The 20,226-nt window shown below is 43.2% G+C and overlaps 1 protein-coding gene and 1 long non-coding RNA gene across 3 annotated transcripts in view; both read left to right on the top strand.

Annotated features, from left to right (window-relative positions):
* CSMD2 (CUB and Sushi multiple domains 2) overlaps positions 1-20,226 on the top strand; it is a 351,736-nt gene that overhangs the window by 49,747 nt on the left and 281,763 nt on the right. For both annotated transcript variants that reach the window (XM_075115031.1, XM_075115030.1), the window contains exon 3: positions 18,298-18,514. In XM_075115031.1, coding sequence (XP_074971132.1) covers positions 18,298-18,514 — 217 coding nt within the window. The remainder of the gene's footprint in view (positions 1-18,297; positions 18,515-20,226) is intronic.
* Positions 16,559-17,765, top strand: LOC142066920 (uncharacterized). Its single transcript, XR_012663827.1, has 3 exons — positions 16,559-16,847; positions 16,934-16,997; positions 17,686-17,765. It is a non-coding gene; the product is annotated as an uncharacterized LOC142066920 (long non-coding RNA).

Below are 20,226 nucleotides of genomic sequence, written 5' to 3'. Positions count from 1 at the left end.
TTGTGTAGTCGCTCACATGTTGTTACCCCTCTCCCCTTGCTCTGTATTTGTTACGTGTGTTCCCAAACCCTTGAGATCTAATCGCCTCTAAGGAGGACTCTTTCACTGTTCTCCCGGCTGAAACGCGCAATGCTGGTGGCAATTGCAGCATCTTGCAGAAAAGCTGGTCTTGCAGTTTGAAAATGTAGTGGTGGGACTTGTTCTGTTCCCCAGACCTGCCTCCTTTGAGATTCTCTGTTTTCTGTCAGCAGGATTCTTCCCTCTCCTCATCGCTGCAGGGCCAAGGAGGGTCTGGTCTGTTGTTAGATGCTTGATCTGACATTGGTAAGCAGTTAGAGCCAAGCTGGAGGTACAGAAAATGGAAGCTCATTTCTTTTGTAATAAAGGCACAGTTTAATGTTCCATTCCTATTTGATACACCGAATAATGGTATCAAGAAAAATACGTTTCCTTCCAGAAAGGATGTCTCCTTCTTCAGAAGGATAATGAAGCCTGCTGCTTTTCCAAAGACGATGCCATTTTAAAAGATGCTACTTGCATCATGCAGCATATTGTTTATATCCCTCTATTGTTGTTTTGTCTCCATTAGGGAAAGGTTAGGCACTGATTGTGGGTACTGGACATCTGTCAGCAACCATCCTGGGATGTTTTCATTGAAGTAAAGCACCACTTGGAGGAGGACTCAGTCTGATAACATTAAAATAATGTCCACCTGCTGAAGTAATAAGTGTTTGAAGGCTAGAGAGTTTGTCTCTGCGAGTGTTGGGGCTTTGTTTCTAAGGTTGGGTGTAACACAACCTCCGATGGCAGCAGCCCTGGAATGATCAGGGAGGGAGGATCTGCCACTCGTGTGCTGACCCCTCTGCAGGGTTGCTCCCTTTTCTGAGGGCTCCAGTTCCCTTGCTGCAGGCTGTGGTGGGGTGTTGTGCAAATCATGTAGCTCTTCAAAGGATGCTAAAACAGCTGTGTTGGAATTTCTGCATCTTGGGAGGGTGTTTCAATGAAAATACATTTGAAAAAAATCTCAACCCTATCAGGTGCTCGTGTGCTGAGGGAACAATGGGTGGAGTGGTCTCCACGCTGCAGATAGTATCTTGCTGAAGGCCTACAGTTAAAGCACAGTGAAACCATTGTGGTTTTTTAGTGAAGTTCTTGGGTCTTGATCATGAAGATAAGTCATCTACTACCTTGACATGGGTGTCTTGTAGACTAAGGTGCCTTCTTGCAGTAGCACATACAGTGCTGGTTCCTTTACCTTGGCAAGATTTAAGATAGAAGACCTGCAAGGCCTGGGCTGTTACCACCCCTTCATCAACAGCCCAACTGGTTTGAAGTGAAGGAAGCCGTCTTAGGAAAAGCAAGTTAATTTCACTGGATTTAAAGTGCTCCAGAAAATGATGTTTTGTGGGAGGCTCTGTCATTTGTTCCTCCTAAGTGCTGTGACAGTCTTCAATTAGAGAATAAGTTATGACCTTTTTTGCCTAGGAATCTAATACTGAGAGCTGTTACAGGGATGGCTTTTCCCTTCTTTTCCATGAGTGCAGTTAGCAAATCAGGCTTTTTACAAAAAATACCCAATCTGAACATACAAGTAGATTCAATTCACCCCTGGTTAACTCTTTGATTGAGAGCTATGTACATTGAAGAAGAAAGGTATTGATCTGCTTTTGGGATTGAAAACTAAGATTAAATAGAATATGTCTAAGGGTGAAAATGAGGTTTTAAATGAATGGAGGAGGTGAGAGAAAAATAAAATAGTACAATATAGTGGTAATGGTACTGGAAATAAGTTCTGAGTTCCTTTGTTAGTTATATGTAGATGGAGGTCACAGAATACAGAAACTGTATGGAAATGACTTGGACTTTGTAAACGAGTAAATTGATCCACTGCAGCTAGTGGGGATGCTTGGGTACCAGTCGTGGCAGATTGGTGCCTAGCACGAGGGTTGTTCTAAATTGGCTCAGAACAGGATAAAAATAAGTCTGGTTTTGTACTTTCAGAACATTCGTCAGCTGCCAGGATTATATTTGGACAGAGGGCCGTTTATCGGTAGAACAGAGCTGATGGTTTTCAGTGAAGAATTTAGGTTTTGCTGTTGTATATGTGAAATTAATGTGTAAAGGGACTGAAAATTTAAATATAATTGTTTCACTTTTTCTACAGATAATCCATTAGAAACCTTTTGTAGCTATTTACTGTTTAGGGCATGTGGCTGTCTTTTTTTTTTTTTTTTTTTTTGTCCCATTGATTGAAGTGAATTGTTAACTTTTCTGTGTACCGTCAACTTCTGGTGACTTTCACTGATTGCTCAAGGTGACAAGTAGGCATTAGGGAACAAATATCAAGTGCACCAATACTTAAAGGAAGTGAATGTGAAAGTGCTGTTATAGAATCAAGTGAAAACTGGATTTATATCCCAACAAAAATTCCCAGGAGAAATTGCCTTCTGTTTCCCTCTTTTTTGTAATTCAAATATGATAATACAAGTGCAGGCTGTTATCATACAAATGCCTGGCAGAGTGGTTTGCTGGAAGATCTCAAAGCCACTCGTAAACGCACACTACATTTCTCTCTACAGAGCGTGGGGAAATGAGAACTGCGGTAGAAGAGTGAAGAGCTTTTAATAAGTGGAGTTTTTGCTTATTCAGGATGACTTTTTTTAATACCTGAAGCTTTAAGATTCTGGTCACTGTAGCGGTGACTAGTTCGCCAGTTATGGCATTAGCAGAGTATTTGAAGTCAGTTCTTCTGTGGCTCCTTTCTGTTCAAAGCCCTGGGTGCTGAAAAGGGATGGTGGCCCCCCCCTGCAACTACCAAGCGTATATAGTGGATTTGTGTAACTTCTGTACTTTCCACGTAGTTAAAAATGCATGAAAATATAACCAGATTACTCTGATGTTTGAAGGTATAAGCTAGAAACCGAAACACGGGGTGGAGGTGGGGAAAAAGCACTTGCAACTCTCTCTGAGCTGAGGGCAGATTTACTTCTAAACAAGAATCTATATCAACTGTATTATTCTCTTTAAACTGTCAGTTCTCCATCAGTGTAATGATGACATTTATTAATATTGTGAGAATTTCAAGGACTAAGATATTCTAAATTATTAGTGAGATGAGATTTGTAGCTAGGTCAAAGATCTGTCTCGGGGCAAGTTCCATTCTCGCTGGCCTTGAGGGAGCATTGAACTTTATAGATGGACACGCAGCTTCATACCTAATAAAGGCAAATGAAATTGCAGCTACTTTTAAGTCTTTTCATGATGGCGTGGATTTGGTAACGGGGGAATAGAGACTAATAATGAAAACTTATCATGAGGAAATCTTTAAATTAGGCCTTCACTGTGATTTGTGAAATGGATTTCACCTTGAACCTTATTTCACCTTTCTTACTTTTTTTTTTGAGATAAAGGAGTCCTAACACCTGAGATGAAAATGAGTTTGTGTTTGAGCACAATGGATAAGCCATTTAAATGCAAATATTCTTTTACTAGAAAATAATTGAAATACAAATTGAAAAATTTGTTTTGGAGATAATAATTAGCACCTTATAAATGAGACTGAGTAAAAATACTGCTTATGAGTAGAGTCCGTTTGCAGGGGTTTGTACAAATGTTTTTCATCAAATTTGCCTCCCTTTTCTGAGTTTTCATTTCACTTTTGTGTTGACTGCTGGGTAAAACACCAGACTTGTGGGAGACAGATAAAATCTGAGATTCACAAGACTCGCATATTGGGAATCACAGACATAGCAGAAAACCATGCCTGCCCCGTGTCATTTTTACGGATGTCTGGACTGAAGGGGGAAAACTTAAACCTTCGCTGTGTTCGTTTTATGGATGTAGAGAGAAAACAAGAGTAACATTTTAAGCCTTTGAATGATCCTGAACATTTTCATTGAGTCTTGAACTCCCAGGGCAAGATTTGCAAGGATGTTTAGATGCCTAAATAGGCGTATACTTGCCCAGTGGGGTTTTATAAGAGGATATGTTAGCTGCAAGACTCAGGTGCATTTGGAGAGGCTACAAGGCCTCCGTCTGCAGTTCTTCAGTTATAAAAATATGTTTGGAGATCTGGTCCACTTCCTCTTGAGAAGGGACATGTGGTCCTTAGGTAAATTTGTTCTGGTTTTGTGAAATCTTGAGCAAAGGAGTTGCCTGATCTTTTACACCCTGCCTTGAGTCCCGGGACAAACCGAGGCCTCCGAAGTTCCAGCTTGGTGCCTTAACAATGTGCTAAACCATATTTTCTTAGGCTAACTCTTGGTTTCAGATAAAAAGTGTGCAAGCTTGCACGGTGTGTTGCAAAGCAGTTCTTCTGTTACCAGAGTACGATGCAGCACTTCTGTGGTTCGCTTTGAAATGCGATGCATAAATGCTCCAAAGGAGACTGACAGTGGGATTCAACTAGGAGATATTGGGGTGACTGGAAAGCCATGAAGGGAAGTCACAGGAAAACCCAGTGAGGCTGTTATTCACACTAGAGATAGCATGGGAAGAATATGCATTAATTGGCTAACGCTTGTGAAGTGCTTTGAAGATGGAAGTGGCAATGTAAGTGCTTGGCGTTATTATTATGCTGACAATGGCCATGTAGAAGAGTCGTGGTGCTAAGGGAGCAGTCCAAATTGATTAAGAGACAATTCTGAAAGAAAGTTTTGAAAGGAGAAAATTGCATCCCTTGAGAAGAGGCCGTTCTGGCTGAATATTGCGATAACTGTGTTACTTCTCTGAGCTGAGCAAATGACTTCAAGTAATGGATGGTCTGCACAAGATTCCCAGTTTCATCAGGAATTGTGCAGCTGTGAACTTTTGCAGATAATTACTGTTCTTTAGGTTGCTAATGAGGGGCCGCTTGCGAGGGCGGAATTGTGGCAAGCATTAGGAAACCCCGTCCTCTAGGCTTGCTTGGGGTGTGAGGGACGTAGCGTTTAGTTTGAAACCGAACTTGTGAAATCTAGTTTCACTAAGAGCAATCAGAAAACCCTGGAGTTTCTAGATTATGAATCACAAAAGCTTTAGTATATGTGTAGATTGTATGGTGTGATTGCCAAGCCTGGAGGGAGACAGTAGGTAATAACCAGAAGAACTTTTTAGTTCTTTAACTTTTTATCTGTGTGTGCATATATATACACATGCATATGAACACACATCCATATGTTTGCTTTATAGTCCAATCTGTAATCACTTGCTGTATCTCTGCATTTTTTAACTGATGACTATAATAGTGAATATGATTAAGGAAGACAAACTCTTGGACTGGAAAAGAACACTCAAAATTGTATTTGCCAGAGATTTTGAGCACAGGCCCAGCTGCTGATCAGAGTGTTTAAGGCTCAGCAAACTTAAAAGTTGGACTTGGGAACATTTGCCTTCAGTTGCTGTTTTTTGCACCTTGTCCAACCTGTCTGAACCAGCCACACTGTAATGCTCGTCTGAAAGCCTCGTGTGTGCTCTCTGTCAGACTGGAAGCAGAGTGAGACCATCCTTTCTTACCATGATTTTCACACGTTCTCAGTTTCGTGAAATCCCATTTGGTGTGGAAAACTTTAAACTCTGAATACTGACGTTAGTGATCACAGTAGGCATTGCTTGAAGTTTCTGCCAGAGAACATCGGATTTAAAACATGTACTTAACGCACCCAGTAAATCCTTCGGGTACAGGGTAAGAGCAGGTCCGGTGTGCTGGCAATGCAGTTCATGGTAAACTGAAGCAGGAATTGTCCAAGGTCAGTCAATGGCACGGTGAGGAAGCTGTTAACTCTTCCAAGTGTTCAGCAGTGCCCCAGCGACAGGATCGTGGGTATCTGCGTTCTTTGAATACAACTTCACTCATGTGTCTTGATATTTTTGCAGCCTATGTCTGAAGTACGTTAGTGTCGGTACTATCGGCAGAGACCTAAAGGTGACCTAGAACAGTGCAAGCCAAGTGAGTGTGAAACTGCTGATCGGCCAGTTTGGTTTGTTTTTGTGTTGCAGTAAGAGACTGGCCCGGGGAGCACAGCAGTGGTATATACCCTTTCATATCTGTTCTGCCTGGCAGGGCATGTTAGCTGGGGAAGAAGAGGTTGGAGGCACTGTATGTACACTTTTGCTTCCCTGTGCTGAATGGCAGGAGTGTTGCCTGGTGATGCCAGCAGTCTCCCTCTTCCTAGCACAGAAACTTCCTTCTCATCATTCCAGCAGGTGTTACAAGGATAAACCGTACTTTTAAGTGGATCTGGCTAATGTACTCTGGAACATTCTGGTTAAGATCCGTTGCAGGTATGTGGTGAGCAGCCTATTAAAGACAGACCCCATTACTGATTTCTACAAATGCTTGTTCACTTATTTGCTGTTTGTATTAACGACTCATCACGGCTCTAACTTTTATTCTGAGTCTTCAATTATTGCTGTTTAAGAAGCATCCTATACTTCTGGCCCTGGAGGTGGCTAATACTGTTATCTACATAAAATACTTGGTTCCAAGCAGATGGATGAGAGCATCTATGTTCCTGTGTGTAGTGCTAGAGAGAAGAGGCCACATCCTGTGTCCTGGAGATAGTGGGAACACCTGCAGCCTCTGGCTTTGCTTAAAACATTACTGTTGGACTCATCTCAGAGCCCTGTTGCGAAGAGGCCCTAGACCAAAATTGTGTGTGTAAAGCTCATTGTGAAGAGTAGCTACACCTCCCTGCTCTGGTCTGGGGGTGCCACTTCTCTTTCCTTGGCTCCTGCTGCCTCTTCCAGACCCCTTTCCTTGTCTTCCTGCAATGCCTAGTGTTCAGCAGAAAACTCCAATTGGTGTTGCTGAATACCAAAGGCATGAATATTGCGAAGGAAGGAAATTGTGACTCTTGGCAAAGGCACACAGTAGAAAGCTAGTTTGTGTGCGGTATTGCCGAACTCTATTAACTAGTTTAGCAGCCAAAGAAATGTCTACATATATACAAAGTCCAGGGTATTTTTTTCTCCCCTTTTTTTTGTACGGCTGCCCTGTAATGAAGCTGCAGTTGAGCTGTTGCACGTGTGCCTTTGCCTAGCAACTGTGCCTAGCAACGTCACAGCATCGCGGCGAGCCCAGCGCTGGGGACGGAGCCGCTGGCTGTCAGGGAGCTGGTTAGAATGGTAATTTGTGATGAAAGATACTAGAGCCTCTCTTCATGAGGCTTGCAAAGCCTTGTTCTTAATTTCTTGACCTTCAGGCTTCCTTGAATACCTGCAGACGGCTTTCTGTCGCTGCCCTGCAAAAACCAGACGAGCTGAGAGTTCCCTGGTAGCTAAGCTGTATATGCTGTGTGGGGCTTTGAAACCTTCTTCATTAGTCTTTCAGCCAAGTCATGTTGCCTCGCACTTTGGGTGGGGTAGACTACGTATGTGTGAACAACTCCCATAACACAGCCGTTGCACCGTAATTTCAGCTGAATCTGAAGCTGCCATGTGTAATGCAGTAACAGAGGGGCAAGACCTAGAATATGTAGCATCTGCACGGGGAAGTGGATCTGCTTCTCTTAGAAGCAACTCTGGGGGAGAAACATGACTATATGCTTAAAGAATAGCCAGCTGTAGCTGCTTAATTGTTTTTCAAGTGTTTAAAGCTCTTGTCTATTCCTAGGGTATTCAGCTTGGAGGTTTTTTATTTGGGGTTTTTAAATCTTAATGCATGAGCATATTTCAGCCAAAGCTCCTTAAAGCCCTGGTAAGATGAGTCCACAGTAACTTGTGAAGTGCAATGGAGGAATGAATGTCCTTCATTCTAATGCAAACAAAGGACATGAAAGAAAGTACTGCTCATCACTTTTGTCATAGGACAGAAGTGGCTGTAGTTATAACAGGGTGCAGCAAGGAACCAGACCAGCACAAACTGAATTGGTTGGTTTGGCTTGCCCAGTGAGTGCTTGCAGCAGCGGGTGTTGGGCTCTGTAGCAGACGTGTGAATCTGGAACATGTCAATATACTGGACACATGAGTCTTGCCCTTGCTGATGGCTCTAAGTGCATTGTTTGTGCAAGACTCCTGCCTGCTGCCTCACAAGGTTTTTATTTTTTCCCCTCTTGTTGCCTGTGAAGCAAGTCACCAGATTTATGCTCATCTGAGATAGGATGGTTATTTCACGTTAAAGAATGCTGCTGAGAGGGACAGAAGAGTGAGGACCTTCTGTAACCAGGCTTGTCTCTGGCATGGATTTGCAGTCAGCAGGCATCTTCACACCTTGTAGTGCAGTAAAGTGCTAGAGATTCTCCTCCTGGTGTTGACAGTGCTGCTATTTCCATGTGGCACGGTGCTCTGGAGAGGCCAGCTTGAATCCTGGTAGGGTACAGCCGTGTTAGCACGGTGGTGTGTTCAGGCTGCAGTTGGGGATGGAGTGCTGGAATCTGCCACCAGACGTCCCTACAGCCAGCAAAGATTGCCCCATTGTGGGCTCAGTATCTTGGTTGCAGCTCTGAACTGTACATCTTGTTGTTATTGCCTGTTGGCTGGTTCTGCAACACTCTGGCTGCAGTAGCCCAGCATGACTTAAAGGCTGTGGTCTGGCTCCACATACGCTCCAGGTCCTCCTGCATTCACCGTGGATGACCGTGTGAAAGACTTGTATTGAAGTGGGGCTCAGCAATTGAGCTGGGTGTGTTTCATGAGCTAAGTGCAGTTCCTTTTCCAGGTGTTTCTCTTTCAGCTTTGAAGAAGTGGAAAATACGCTAGTTCCCCACAGGACTGGAGGGAGGAGCATCATCCCTTTGCAGAGAAAGCACAGCCTGGAGGTGTGGGGGTGTGAGATGTTCCTGATTCTGTTTGTGTCCAGTACTAACTGCAAATGCTGTCTGTAGCCGTACCACTGCCTTTGATTTACCTGATGCTTATTGTATGGGATAGAGTGGGGAAAGGCAGATCTTGAGTTTATGTGGGAATCTTACTCTTGAGTCTCTTCTCTGGCTTCAGGCAAGTACAGAGAGATGCCACTGTGGCAAGTCTTCACTAGTAACTATGCTGATGAAGCTCAACTCTGCTTAAAGCAGGGTGAGCTGTAGTATACGTAGCCTCGCTGACAAGATTCCTATGTTTTGTTCATTGTGAAAAGGTTCAGGGTTTTCTTTCTTTCTCTGTATCCTCCTTGCATCAACAAACCCTGCTTGGCTAAACATGATCTCTGCAGGTCAGTAGAGCATGGAAACAATCTCTTTTGTGATACGGGCAGAACAGGCAGAGCCCATTTCACTGCTTTGTTCGAACGTGCATGTTTCAGGAGCCTTCCAGATGAAGCGATCAATGTGGTCCTTGTCACCGTGTTTTCACGGAAGATGGTGAAAACTGAGATTTGGTGAAGAGATACTGAGGCATTCTGTCGTGGAGTAATTAGTAATTTAGTAATTCCTATTCCTCATCAGTATGGGCTAAGCAGGGTATTCTTTGTTATGCATGTTTGAAGTGTTTTCTAATGTATCCCTTGCTCTCCACTGGATATTGGATCGGGTGGTGTGTGAAGCAGCATGCATGCCTGTGTCTCTCCAACTATGTAGCTTGAGTTTGTGCAAATAAAATGTGATATTTTTTTAAGATCACTGCTGTAAATAGTCAGGAAAACATATTCGTCTGTGTCTTGATGAACACAGCCTTCTCTAATATTTACTTTGGTACTGCTTATATTAAAAAAATACGTTACCAGGGATTTTCTAGATGCTTATTAAAATAAATTCAAAGTGTCCTCAAAATCTCCTCACGATGTGCAAGTCTTTACTCCTAACCACTTGCCCTGTATTCTAGCTTGCTTTGATTCTGTTTAGACTGTAAGCTTTACAGATGGTAAAGTGGTATATAAATCTGCAGGAGTGATTGAGAAGGATATAGCATGCACCCGGGGAAAGCCAGCATGACACTGTAGTGTCTCTTTGATAACCCAACAGGAGCATGTGCTGTGGTATTCACTACAGGAGAGCTCACGTTCTTACCAGCTGCACAACAGGTAGTGTGATTTTGCAGCCTCTCTTTGATAGCTATCATTTTATTTAAAGAAAAAAAATAATCTGATGAGGGTCTCAAAGACTGAAGACCCGTCTGTTTCCAGGTCATTCCAGGGCAGGGATGAAGCAAGCTGGCAGGGGACAGCCTGCGTCAGGTCAGCGTGCTGTGCTACCCTCCCACTCTCCCTCTGTGAAGAACAGAGGACTTCAGCCTCAAGGGAAGATCTGGCAGCTGCTGTTGTGACCACTGTACTCACTTAGGCAATTTCTAGCTTAACCAAATGAGGCATTACTTTCCGGCAGCTGAAGTCTCCGGCCTCTCAGCATGTCAGGGGACTGCAGTGCAGCTGTACGACAGGACATATGTGCAGTGTCATATTCTTGTGTCTTCAAGTTTTGTCCTGCAATGGCTTTTGATGTTACCTGAAATTGGATGTTTCCCCTTTTCTCTACAGCATGTCAGAACTCCTTTGACTTTGCTATTGGAAGTATACGCCCTTTCAAGGTTCAGTCATGAAAAAACCAAAGTATAACAAAGCAGAAGAGACTTTCCTCGAAGAAGGGTAGCTTGGCATAGAGGAACGAGTTGTACCGGTGGGGGTGACAGTTGGCATCCCAACCATGTGGATGAGGCAGTGCCCAGCTCGGGCTTGGGCTTAGCTGGAGCGCTCTGTCCAGCTTTTGACTTTCTGCTTTGGGATGAATACAGAACAGCTGGGGAGAGTCCAGAACCTCGCTGCGGGTTCAGAAATACCATTGAAAAAGGAAGCATTGAAAGGTTGGGTTCATGTATTCTATAGTAGTACTTTCCAACACTTCTGGATCTGTTGACCTCAACACTTCCAGTGTTAGGTACTTTTATTTCTATGTAGGTGCTTACTGCATTTCTAGAGAATTGAGAAGAATAGACACGAGGCTATTTTCCTTTCTTGCCTTTCATAGATCCCCACAGGCATTAGGAGCTGCAGGTTGAAAATCACCTGTCTTGAGAGGAGATGGCTGGGGAGAATAACCTGTTCTTTGAGTCCAGTGTGGGTAGGAGGAAATGCCATGGTCTAAAGTAATAACAGGATGAATCTGGGCCAGACACTAAGGAAAGGGAGAGCTACGATGCCTTTGTCCAGGTTTTTCCTAATCTGAAATATGTAAGTGTCACTTCTAAGATACGTTGGAAATGTTACATGATCACAGAGCAGCGTGGCAATGCATGAGGATGATGCCGTGACAGTTGGAAGTTCCAGACTTCCTTTTCTTCTGTGCAAGTATTTGTAGTTTCCAGTTGTAAGGTGGTTTGGTTGGAGCTTTTGCCGGGGAGCTCCAAGGTCAGCAGCGTGACTAGAAGTTGCAAACATCCATAGGAAATGTGCATTAAATTTCCAAGACAATTGTTTTGGTTGGGAGAGGAAGGGAGGGCCCGTGTGGGAAAAACTAAATACGTTACTACAGCATCTCTGCTCCACCATCATCTTTTCTGTTCCTCTCTTTCTACTTGGGAAGCCCTTAAAATTGAATTGTTATGCTAAGGTTGGAACAATACCTAAATGTAACAGATCTCTGCAGTAGCGGTCTAAAAGCCTGGGCAGCACTAAAAGGGACAGAAAGTGATGACTGAGTGGGAGTGAAAGACTGTTGGAATGGAAGGGAAGTAATGTCTCTCTTTGGAGAACTGGAGGTGACTAAGTCGGTTTCAGGAATGATATGTTTGATTTGCAGTATCACAGTATTGTGCCATCCTGCTGAAGACTCACATACTGCTTTTGATTTGAGGTGGATGTTATAATTCTTTCTGGACTTGGCAGCAGTGGCATGAGCTGGATGCAGATAAAATGCACGTTCTTTGCCCTTGCATTCTTCAGTTTATCGCTCCATGTGTTCAGAGAGAAAAAGGCACTGGCTATCTGAGGTGTAAATCATCCCCTTGATGATGTTCTTGGATCCACTGGCTTTTGATTAAAAGTTATAGTTAATGGAATGTCTCTGCATTATTTATTACCCAGAAGGCTTTGATATAAGACTGTAGGTTAAGTTAAAACTATGAAAAGGTGAATACTCGGGGAAACAAGGCTTAGATTTATGAAGTGTGAAGGTACTTTCCTTGTTTTTTCACTTAAATTGTGTGCACAAGAGAGTCAAAGCTAGGCTATGGGTAAACTACTTAACTGCTCGTGATTCTAATGATTTAGAGGACTACTGTGTAAGGAAGAACAATTAGTTGTTGATAAATGATTCAAAATAGTAAACACTGGGAAAAGGAACATTTTTCCTATTTAGATGGCAGATCAAGCAATGTTTAATAGAAGAGTTCTTAAAGATGAACCGTGCAACATGGGGTGAGTTTTTAGCATGTTCTTTTTCAGGAGACGATTGCGAAAAGACCTGTGCGAAGAAAAGCTGGCTGGGAACGTTTCACGACCTGCTCCTGACACCCCCTGTTCTGGGGCCCCTTCAGACAGGCTTTGTGCCTGTGTTCCGTAGGGACCTGAGGGGTTGATCCTGTCCTGTGGCAAGTACCCAGCTGTGTGAGAAGCTGAATGAGGCTTGTGTGGTTTCACGTGTCATCCCACAAAGCAAACCAGGGCACTTCTGTACTGAGTTTGGCCTCTTTAACTGTTTGTCTCTGTCCTTGAGCTCTACCCTACTCATCACGGCTTCCAGGTGTGCTCTCAGGCAATGCTGAAAACCTGCGTCAGCATTTGAGTGTGTTTCTGAGTTGGGATCTAGTGTCTTGGTTTGAAGAACTTCATGCAACGAAGGTGAATGACTCTGGACAGTAATGTAAATGGAAGAAATTGAGAAGTTGCTGATGTGTGAGCAAGATTTGCCCCATGTATTTTAGGCCAAGATGGAATGTGTTTGTGTGTCTGCAGGATATGGATTTTGGTTTTCTCGGGGGAAGGTGGTTTCTTATGTTTGTCTGTTTTATTGAATAGGCTAGAAAAACACAAAATAGGAACACTTGTGCCTAAGTAACAATAACTAAAGAAAATGACAATACCAGAAACAACTGCATTAAAGAGAAGACAGCCATGTATCACCACTAGATGATACTGCTGAGAGCAAGTCAGTGTATATGATTTGGTATTTGTTCTGTTTGAATTGTGCAGTGACCATACATCTTTGTTTGCTAAATTAGATTTCTTTTCTGCTGAGAAACAAAGTGCATCAACTGATATTTTAGGAAGCACTTCAGAAATAAATTCTGTTTCCCTCTCCGTAAAGTATTGCTTCCTTAGGTGTTAATATGGTGTAAATCAACACAGTTAAAATACTTCCTTGATTTACACTGCCATGGATCTGGCCTGGTAAGTGTAAGGAATTGGAAGTAGGTGGAAGATGATGTTTTGTACCTGTTTCCTTTGCACTTGTAATGTCAGGCAATGCCTTTGTTATTTAGCTTCTGACAACTTGGTGAAGATTTGTAGTGACAGAATTTGAATGTACAAGTTTTTCTGAGCCTGCTGAAATTCTGTGTCAATTGATGAAAGCCAGTCCCAGCCAGGGGCTTGAGGAGTGCTGCAGCCAGGGCAGCTCGTTCCTCTGTCTAAGTGTTGCTTATTTGAAGGAAATAACAAAATTCTGTGGCCATGAAGGTGCTTGAATGATTGAGTCTCCTCGTTGGTAAATGTCACCTGGTTAGTTTTGGTCCAATGTGCAATGACCATCACGGCTGCCAGTCACAAGACTAAAGACATGAGAACTGGTTAATGCTACCCATGCTCTAGTCGTCGTGGGGGTGACCTGGTTCTGCTCCAGAACTCAAATAGCTGTTGAATCAGAGGCCACTCTAAAGCTGGAGCCACTGACATGATCAGTCCCGTGCTCAAGTGCCTAAACACCTTCAGAGATATAGTGTAAACCTCCCACTGGCTTCTGTCACTGGTCATGTAGCTTGTACTGTCAAAAGAAGTCTTGGTTTCTGAGTACAAGGACATTCTTCCTGCGCTCCTTGTGGCAAGAGGCTGATCGATACCCGGAATGGAGCTTGAGGGCTTTGCAACTTTCCTGCTTTAGGAAGAGGCAGCCAGAGCTGTATTCAGCTGATGTTTATTTTTGCTTAAGTGTCCAGTCATGTTAAGTTTTGTGGCATGTGGATTAACTGCGTATTATAAAATGCCACAGGCAGCCCATATTTGTTTGAGAAATGCAGTTCTAAGAGCATGTTGCAAAGTAAATATTTCATTTTCCTTGTGCCTGTGAGCCAGAGGTGAGGCTGATTAGTCTGTCTACATTGTTCAGTTGTGTATGTTGCGCAAAACAAGGGGTGTAAGCGGAGGCTGGTAAAGCTGACTTTTAAGCTCTGTTGTTGAGGAAATGGTTGTGCCCCTGGATAAGGGTATCTTTCTCTAAAACCCCAAGCCCTCCACTAGTGAGGCTTTCCTCAGGTTGTGGTTTTGTACTCTCCATTAGATTGTGATCCATTTAGAGAAGGGCTCTGCTCACTGAACAGTGCCAAGCACAATAATGCCTTCGTCCTCGTCTGGAAACTCTAAGCGCCACTGCAATAAAATTACACTGATGCATTCGCTAAAAAGATACACTCTCATAATAAACCACTTTGCAGAATTGAAAATAGCAGGATGTGTTGGCAGAGTACAAGTTAGAATTAGCTCCGTTCTCAGACTGGTCACCTCCGTCACAAAACAGGACGTGTGCCCACACATGCGTATCCACCGCTGAGTTTCACAGTGGTGTTACCCCTTCAGGAAGTAACACCAGTCCAGGAATAATAGTATTAGAAGCCGGAATATCTACATAAATATTTACACTGCCACACTGAGCCTTCTGGGGAGTGACATCTGATCCCTTACCTTTCCGTATTTACCTTTCTCATTCACTGTTGTATCTTCTGAATAGTCTCACAAATTGAGAGGGGGACGTGCAGCCGTTCTGGAAGGGCCGTAATTCCTCTGATACCAGGGCCGATGGTTAATCTACAGAGGGTGTAAAGAAGGTGGTCCCTGGGTACAGCGTGCCCTGTCACTGCTGCTGTTTCTTGTGGTCACCTGCATAGCTCCGTCAGAGCTGAGATAAAGGGCAAGTGGTCGACTGATCCATGAGGGGATCTCTGCATTCCCGTTGCTGGAGTGAGGCGTGCGGAGGTGCCTTGTGTCAGACCTCTGTCAGACCTCTTGTGTCAGACACTGCAGAAATTCTGGAAGAATGTTGTCCTCTGTCAAATATGAATTCACCTGGAACAGACGCCAGCGTTGTCCTTTCATACTTTTCCACTTATTCATGCTCCTGGGCCAAAAGGATAAAGAGAATTGGTTTTTGCAAGTCTTCAGAGGAGAAACTGAGTGTTTCCATGTTGTGTACTTTAGAATTTAGATAAGGTTTTTGCAGTCAAGCCTGAGCTGAACTAACTCAAATCTGAAAGCAAATTATAGAGTATGCATAAATTCTCTGGGCTTCCTGGATCTCTTGCCTGTGCCTGCTGACTTTTTCCAGCAGTGTCCAATAAAAATGAAGTTCCCTACTATTACAGCTGATGAAGAATATATTACTTTCCAGATTGTCAGCTTTTGGAAAACTAATTTTTGTTTGCAATAAGCAATTCTCTTTTAGCTGTGTCCAAAGCACATCTTGGTCAGAATCGTGAATGCACAAATAGTTCAGTAGATTGATTTGATAGGTCATAAAACTGTGTCCTATTTTTCTCTTATGTATTTGTTTTTCTTCAGCTACGTTTAAGATTTTGTATGTTTTTCTGGCCTTTGTCCTTTGTGTTAATTGCTGATTATGCAAGGACAGCAAAGTATTGATCTTAAAGCTTGTTGCCTTTCAAATGACCTTGGAAGTGTTTGGAACAATGTTTCTTTGACCTTGAATTTATTTCCTGAACTTCATGCAACATCAGTAGCTTTTATACCGTCAGGAAATGGAGAGATACAGCCTCTTTAATCTCCCAATTTCCTTAAATTGTTCTGATGACATTTACTTATGATTAAAAAAAAATGTGCAGTAGAGACAAATTCAATATCCCCATGTTGCCTATTGAGTCCCAGTCTGGTTGAAGAGGATGTGATTGAATTTTAGACGACTGAAGCTTATAATCTTTGGCAGTCTCCAAGTTATTAAACCAAACCAGGCCTAATTTTACCACTCTGATAACGTTAATATTCCCAGTCCTGTGCAGCTTTTGGCATGAAGTTAATGCATGCTTTCTGTGAACTCTAGAAATAAACAGAACTGAAGTGGAAGAGGGAGGTAGATCTCTCTTGTGTGTATTATGTATTGACAAAATGCACTGAGGGAGACGGATGCCAGGTGCTATAGGAATGCAAAGTACTTTAGTCTGCCCTTGTTAGTGAGTTACGTACCTAGCTCAGTTTTAGTCCCTGGGGGGTTATGGGGCAGTCCTAACTCTCGTTGACATAATAAACATGATGCAAAAAGATTCCCTGGGTAATAAATATGATTGACCATTTTAGATTCGTAAAGGTGTGAACTTCATCTTGTAGAGAGAAGTTCCACTACACATTTTTATACCAAAGTAGGTCAATCTAATTATAATTGGCTTTAATGAGCGCTGCTCTGCAGTTCTTTACCTGTAGCTGGTTGGCACTCAGAAGTGCAAATGCCATTGCTGCCTTTGAAAAAAGCAATGAGAAATCAAAAAAGTAATTTCTAATCTAATTCATTTCGGCTTGAAAGCCTCAGTTATCTACAGAAGTGGGTAAACAATCCAGCATCAGTTAGAAAAGCCACAGCAAAGCCAGGCAGCAGCGATCAGCAGCTCTGGCGCTGGCTGTAGGATAAAGGTGAAATCCTGCTTTTGGTCTCAACAGTTGCCTTGCAAACTGTCTGGAATTTAGCTTTGGTGTGGAAGAGTTACTCTGTTAAAGCCAGTAGGAGTTACACCAGTTTGGAGTGAAGTTTTCTTTGTGTCTCAGAAGACATTCCGGTAAAGTAGCAGTGAAGAGAGGGGAAAACACTAAGGAGAATTTGTCATTTTGGCTGTACCCAAAACATACCGATGTACCTGTTTCCCCAGAGAGAAGTCATATATCCAGAATTTGTACATCGTGGCAGTTGATCTTTATCTTTGGGATGGAGTGTTCACAGGTACTGCTTTGGGGAGGGAAAATGGATTTGAGGGAGGTGTTAAGTACTTAGTTGGTGGGTGCAAGACTGGGCTTTTGTTCTCAGGAGATGTAGCTCTACAGCAGCTCCTTAGGAATACTGGTTGGAAGACACTTGCTATGAGTTGAGGCTGCATGAGGAGCCGAAACCTTTCAGAACTGGGTGAGAGAGAACAAAGAAGCCTGGGAAGGCTGGGTCTACCCAACAAGATTTTTCCTAGGTACCCCCATCAGGCCTAACGAGGTATGTAGTGTTACTGGTGATGGCAGCTCTTGGGCCAGGGCCACAGTCCATGTTGCTTTGCAGTGGTACAGCTGCCAGTTTGCAGCATGCAGACCCGAGGCTGGGAACATGCCTTTTCCTTGTGCCAGTCTGCATGGAAAGGCCCTGTATAAAAACCACCAGCTCTTCTCCCTGCTAGGAGGTAGTTTCAGGCTAGTGAGCAATGTTTACCTGAAAGAATGTGGATGGGGAAAAAACAACTGCTGTTCTAAGGAGGTGCAAAGATTTGAGGTTTCTCTTTCTTTTTTATTCCAAATAACTATTCAAGAATGGCTTGTTTGTTAAACGTGAATGTTTTGTTAAAAAAAAGCCTTTGAACTGTGTCCTGCTCTTTATGGAGTCAAAACAACTTTAATTTCTGATCTTTTGCCACTTGGTTTTCATGCAGTCTTGTCCAGGCAGACTACTCATCTGGTGACTCAGTTCCTCATGACGTATTAGATCCACTGCAGTTTTTGGCCTTTCAAGGTGAGGGGGGTCTGTCTCTTTGTGTGCCCAGCTGAGCCCTGATCTTCTGTCTCTGTGCAAGTGAAACTAAGGGCAAAAGATGGTCAGCTTTGACATTGTCATTCTGATTTTTTGTGGCCTCTGAATTCCTCATGTTTGAGGTACCCAGCACAGCAAGGCACCCTTGAGATGTGTTAAACCCCTACATGCGTGGTGTATAATGAAGGGTATATTGGACTCTGTGGGCTGCGAAAGGATGTCTGCGTAAGCGTGTCTCCCAGTTATGGTCAGCAGCTGCTGTAATCCAGCTGTAATTAGCCCATGATGTTTACAGCTAGAGGGAGCAGTGCCCAAGAGAATGGATGTCTGGGGTCCAGGCTCCTGCAGGGAGGACAAAGATGCATCTTTAGATTTCACTTTTATCTGGTCCCAGAGACCATGAACTGAAAAGCAATTCAGTGGAAAGAATCCTGTATGATCTGTTTTGATGGTGGAGATACTAAATGTGTGCCCTATGCTATTTGACTTGTACTTTTCTCTTTTCTCTTGCCAGCCCAGAACTGCAGTCACATTTTGCAGGGCCCAAACGGGACAATACAGAGTCCAGGCTTTCCATACGGATATCCAAATTATGCAAACTGCACGTGGACAATCACTGCTGAGGAGCAGAACAGGATACAGCTTGTTTTCCAGTCCTTTGCATTAGAGGAAGATTTTGATGTATTATCTGTCTACGATGGACTGCCTCAGCAGGGGAATCTGAGAACACGGTATGTTGTTCATAAGTGATGTTCGTAAACGTGTTCCCATTTCTGCCACTGGAGTTAAATCTAGGTTGGAGGTTCATGCTGCAATAAACTGGGAGTGCTTCTTCATGAGTAGCTCTTAGAGTTGTTTTGATTGCTTATCTCTGATAAGGTTTGAAATGTTCCTTGGAATGCCTGACAGTAATGATTTATCAAGAGTCTTTCTAGACATCCGGAGAAGTTAATTAAAAAATGGAGCAAGAGGAATGCGGAGCTAATGTGCAGAGGAGCGTCTCACGATCCAAAAGAGATTTGCTGAGTGGGAGGATGGATAATGGGCTTCAGTTTATAGCTCTGCCAAATGCTTTGTGGGTGCGTTTGGGTAATTCCCTAACTTGCAGTCTGTTCACTACCTGGACAGGGGTGATACTACCTCACATCTCACTAAACTGTTGGATCTTCAGGGGTTAAGGAGTTATTGACTAATACAGTTTAGAAGACTCTGTGGGTTCTGATCTTTGAGACTTTCAGGTACCATCCTGGTATTAGTAAAAAGTTAAATGAGAGGCTGATTTTGGAAAAAAAATAAGGTATTGCTGTGGTAGCAAATGTTATATGACATGTCACACTTCTGCATTTGAAGGAGTCATGATCTCGGACCTCCTGATCTGAGGCATAGATGAAATCAGCTGTGTGACTTGTGACGTGGCTGCTCTTGTCTGATGTGATGTCTGCTGCAGCTGAAGTCTGACAGTAACATCAGTAATGTATTCAAAAAGTAATAGAAACAGTGGCAGCATCCAGTGTTAGAATCCTTAGTAAGAATGTTGTAGCCATGGGCAGTCCTGGAAGTTAATTGTACTTCAAACCACTTGAGCTTAGGAGCAATCCTTTGACCTCAGTGTCTTGTCTAACCCAACTGGAAACTCTGAGTTAAAGAAACACTGGTGAAAATCAGCTCTTTATGTAGATTATTTCAGTTATGCAAATAAATCCTATCTTCATTTTGCATCTGTATGTGAGAATCATCTTAATTATGGGACCTCATAATTTAATCAGAAGGTAGTGTAGTGCTTTGCTTTGGGTCCTATGTAAAGCATTGCTACACCTGGTATAAAATTCTGCTCAGGAGACTTTGTGTGGTGAGTGGCCAGTCAGTGCTGCTCTTGCCCTGAGAAGCTCCTTGGCAAATGGCTCTACTCATCAGCAGTGCCAGATGCTTCCTTTTGCCCTCTGGGTGTCAGTGGGAGGTTCTGCTGGAGAAGCGAAATCCATGAATGAAATAATTAGGAATTAGCGTTGTGGTGGACTAAATTAGTAAGACGCTGTAGATGAGCTGCATCCAGGTGCTGCCCTGAGCTACTTGTAAGCATGATATGATTATAGATAGAAATAACAAAGGCATCGTCTTACAGTTGTGCAGCACAGCAAAACTCTGAGATACAGGTTGGATACTGCCCCGATAATCTGTAGCCCTGCATCGGGAGAATATGAGACAAATAAGGTCCTCCCTCTGCATCACCGGTGAACTTCACGTGCAGCTTGGGTAGATAAGCGTAAGCAGTGGGATGAAACCAGGAGCACAAAGCAGCCTAAGAACGTCTCATCTCTACAGAAGAGAAGCTGTGTTCAGGAAATGGTGTGATTTGGTACAATGGAGGACAGTGAAATAAATGGGGAAATAAAGGTATTGAGGAGGCTTTCTAGAGGTCTGAAAGCACTTACAGGGGACTTAC

Source organism: Phalacrocorax aristotelis, chromosome 20 (assembly GCF_949628215.1).
Source record: "Phalacrocorax aristotelis chromosome 20, bGulAri2.1, whole genome shotgun sequence".
Classification (NCBI taxonomy): domain Eukaryota; kingdom Metazoa; phylum Chordata; class Aves; order Suliformes; family Phalacrocoracidae; genus Phalacrocorax; species Phalacrocorax aristotelis.
This window is presented reverse-complemented; position numbering and strand designations above follow the sequence as displayed.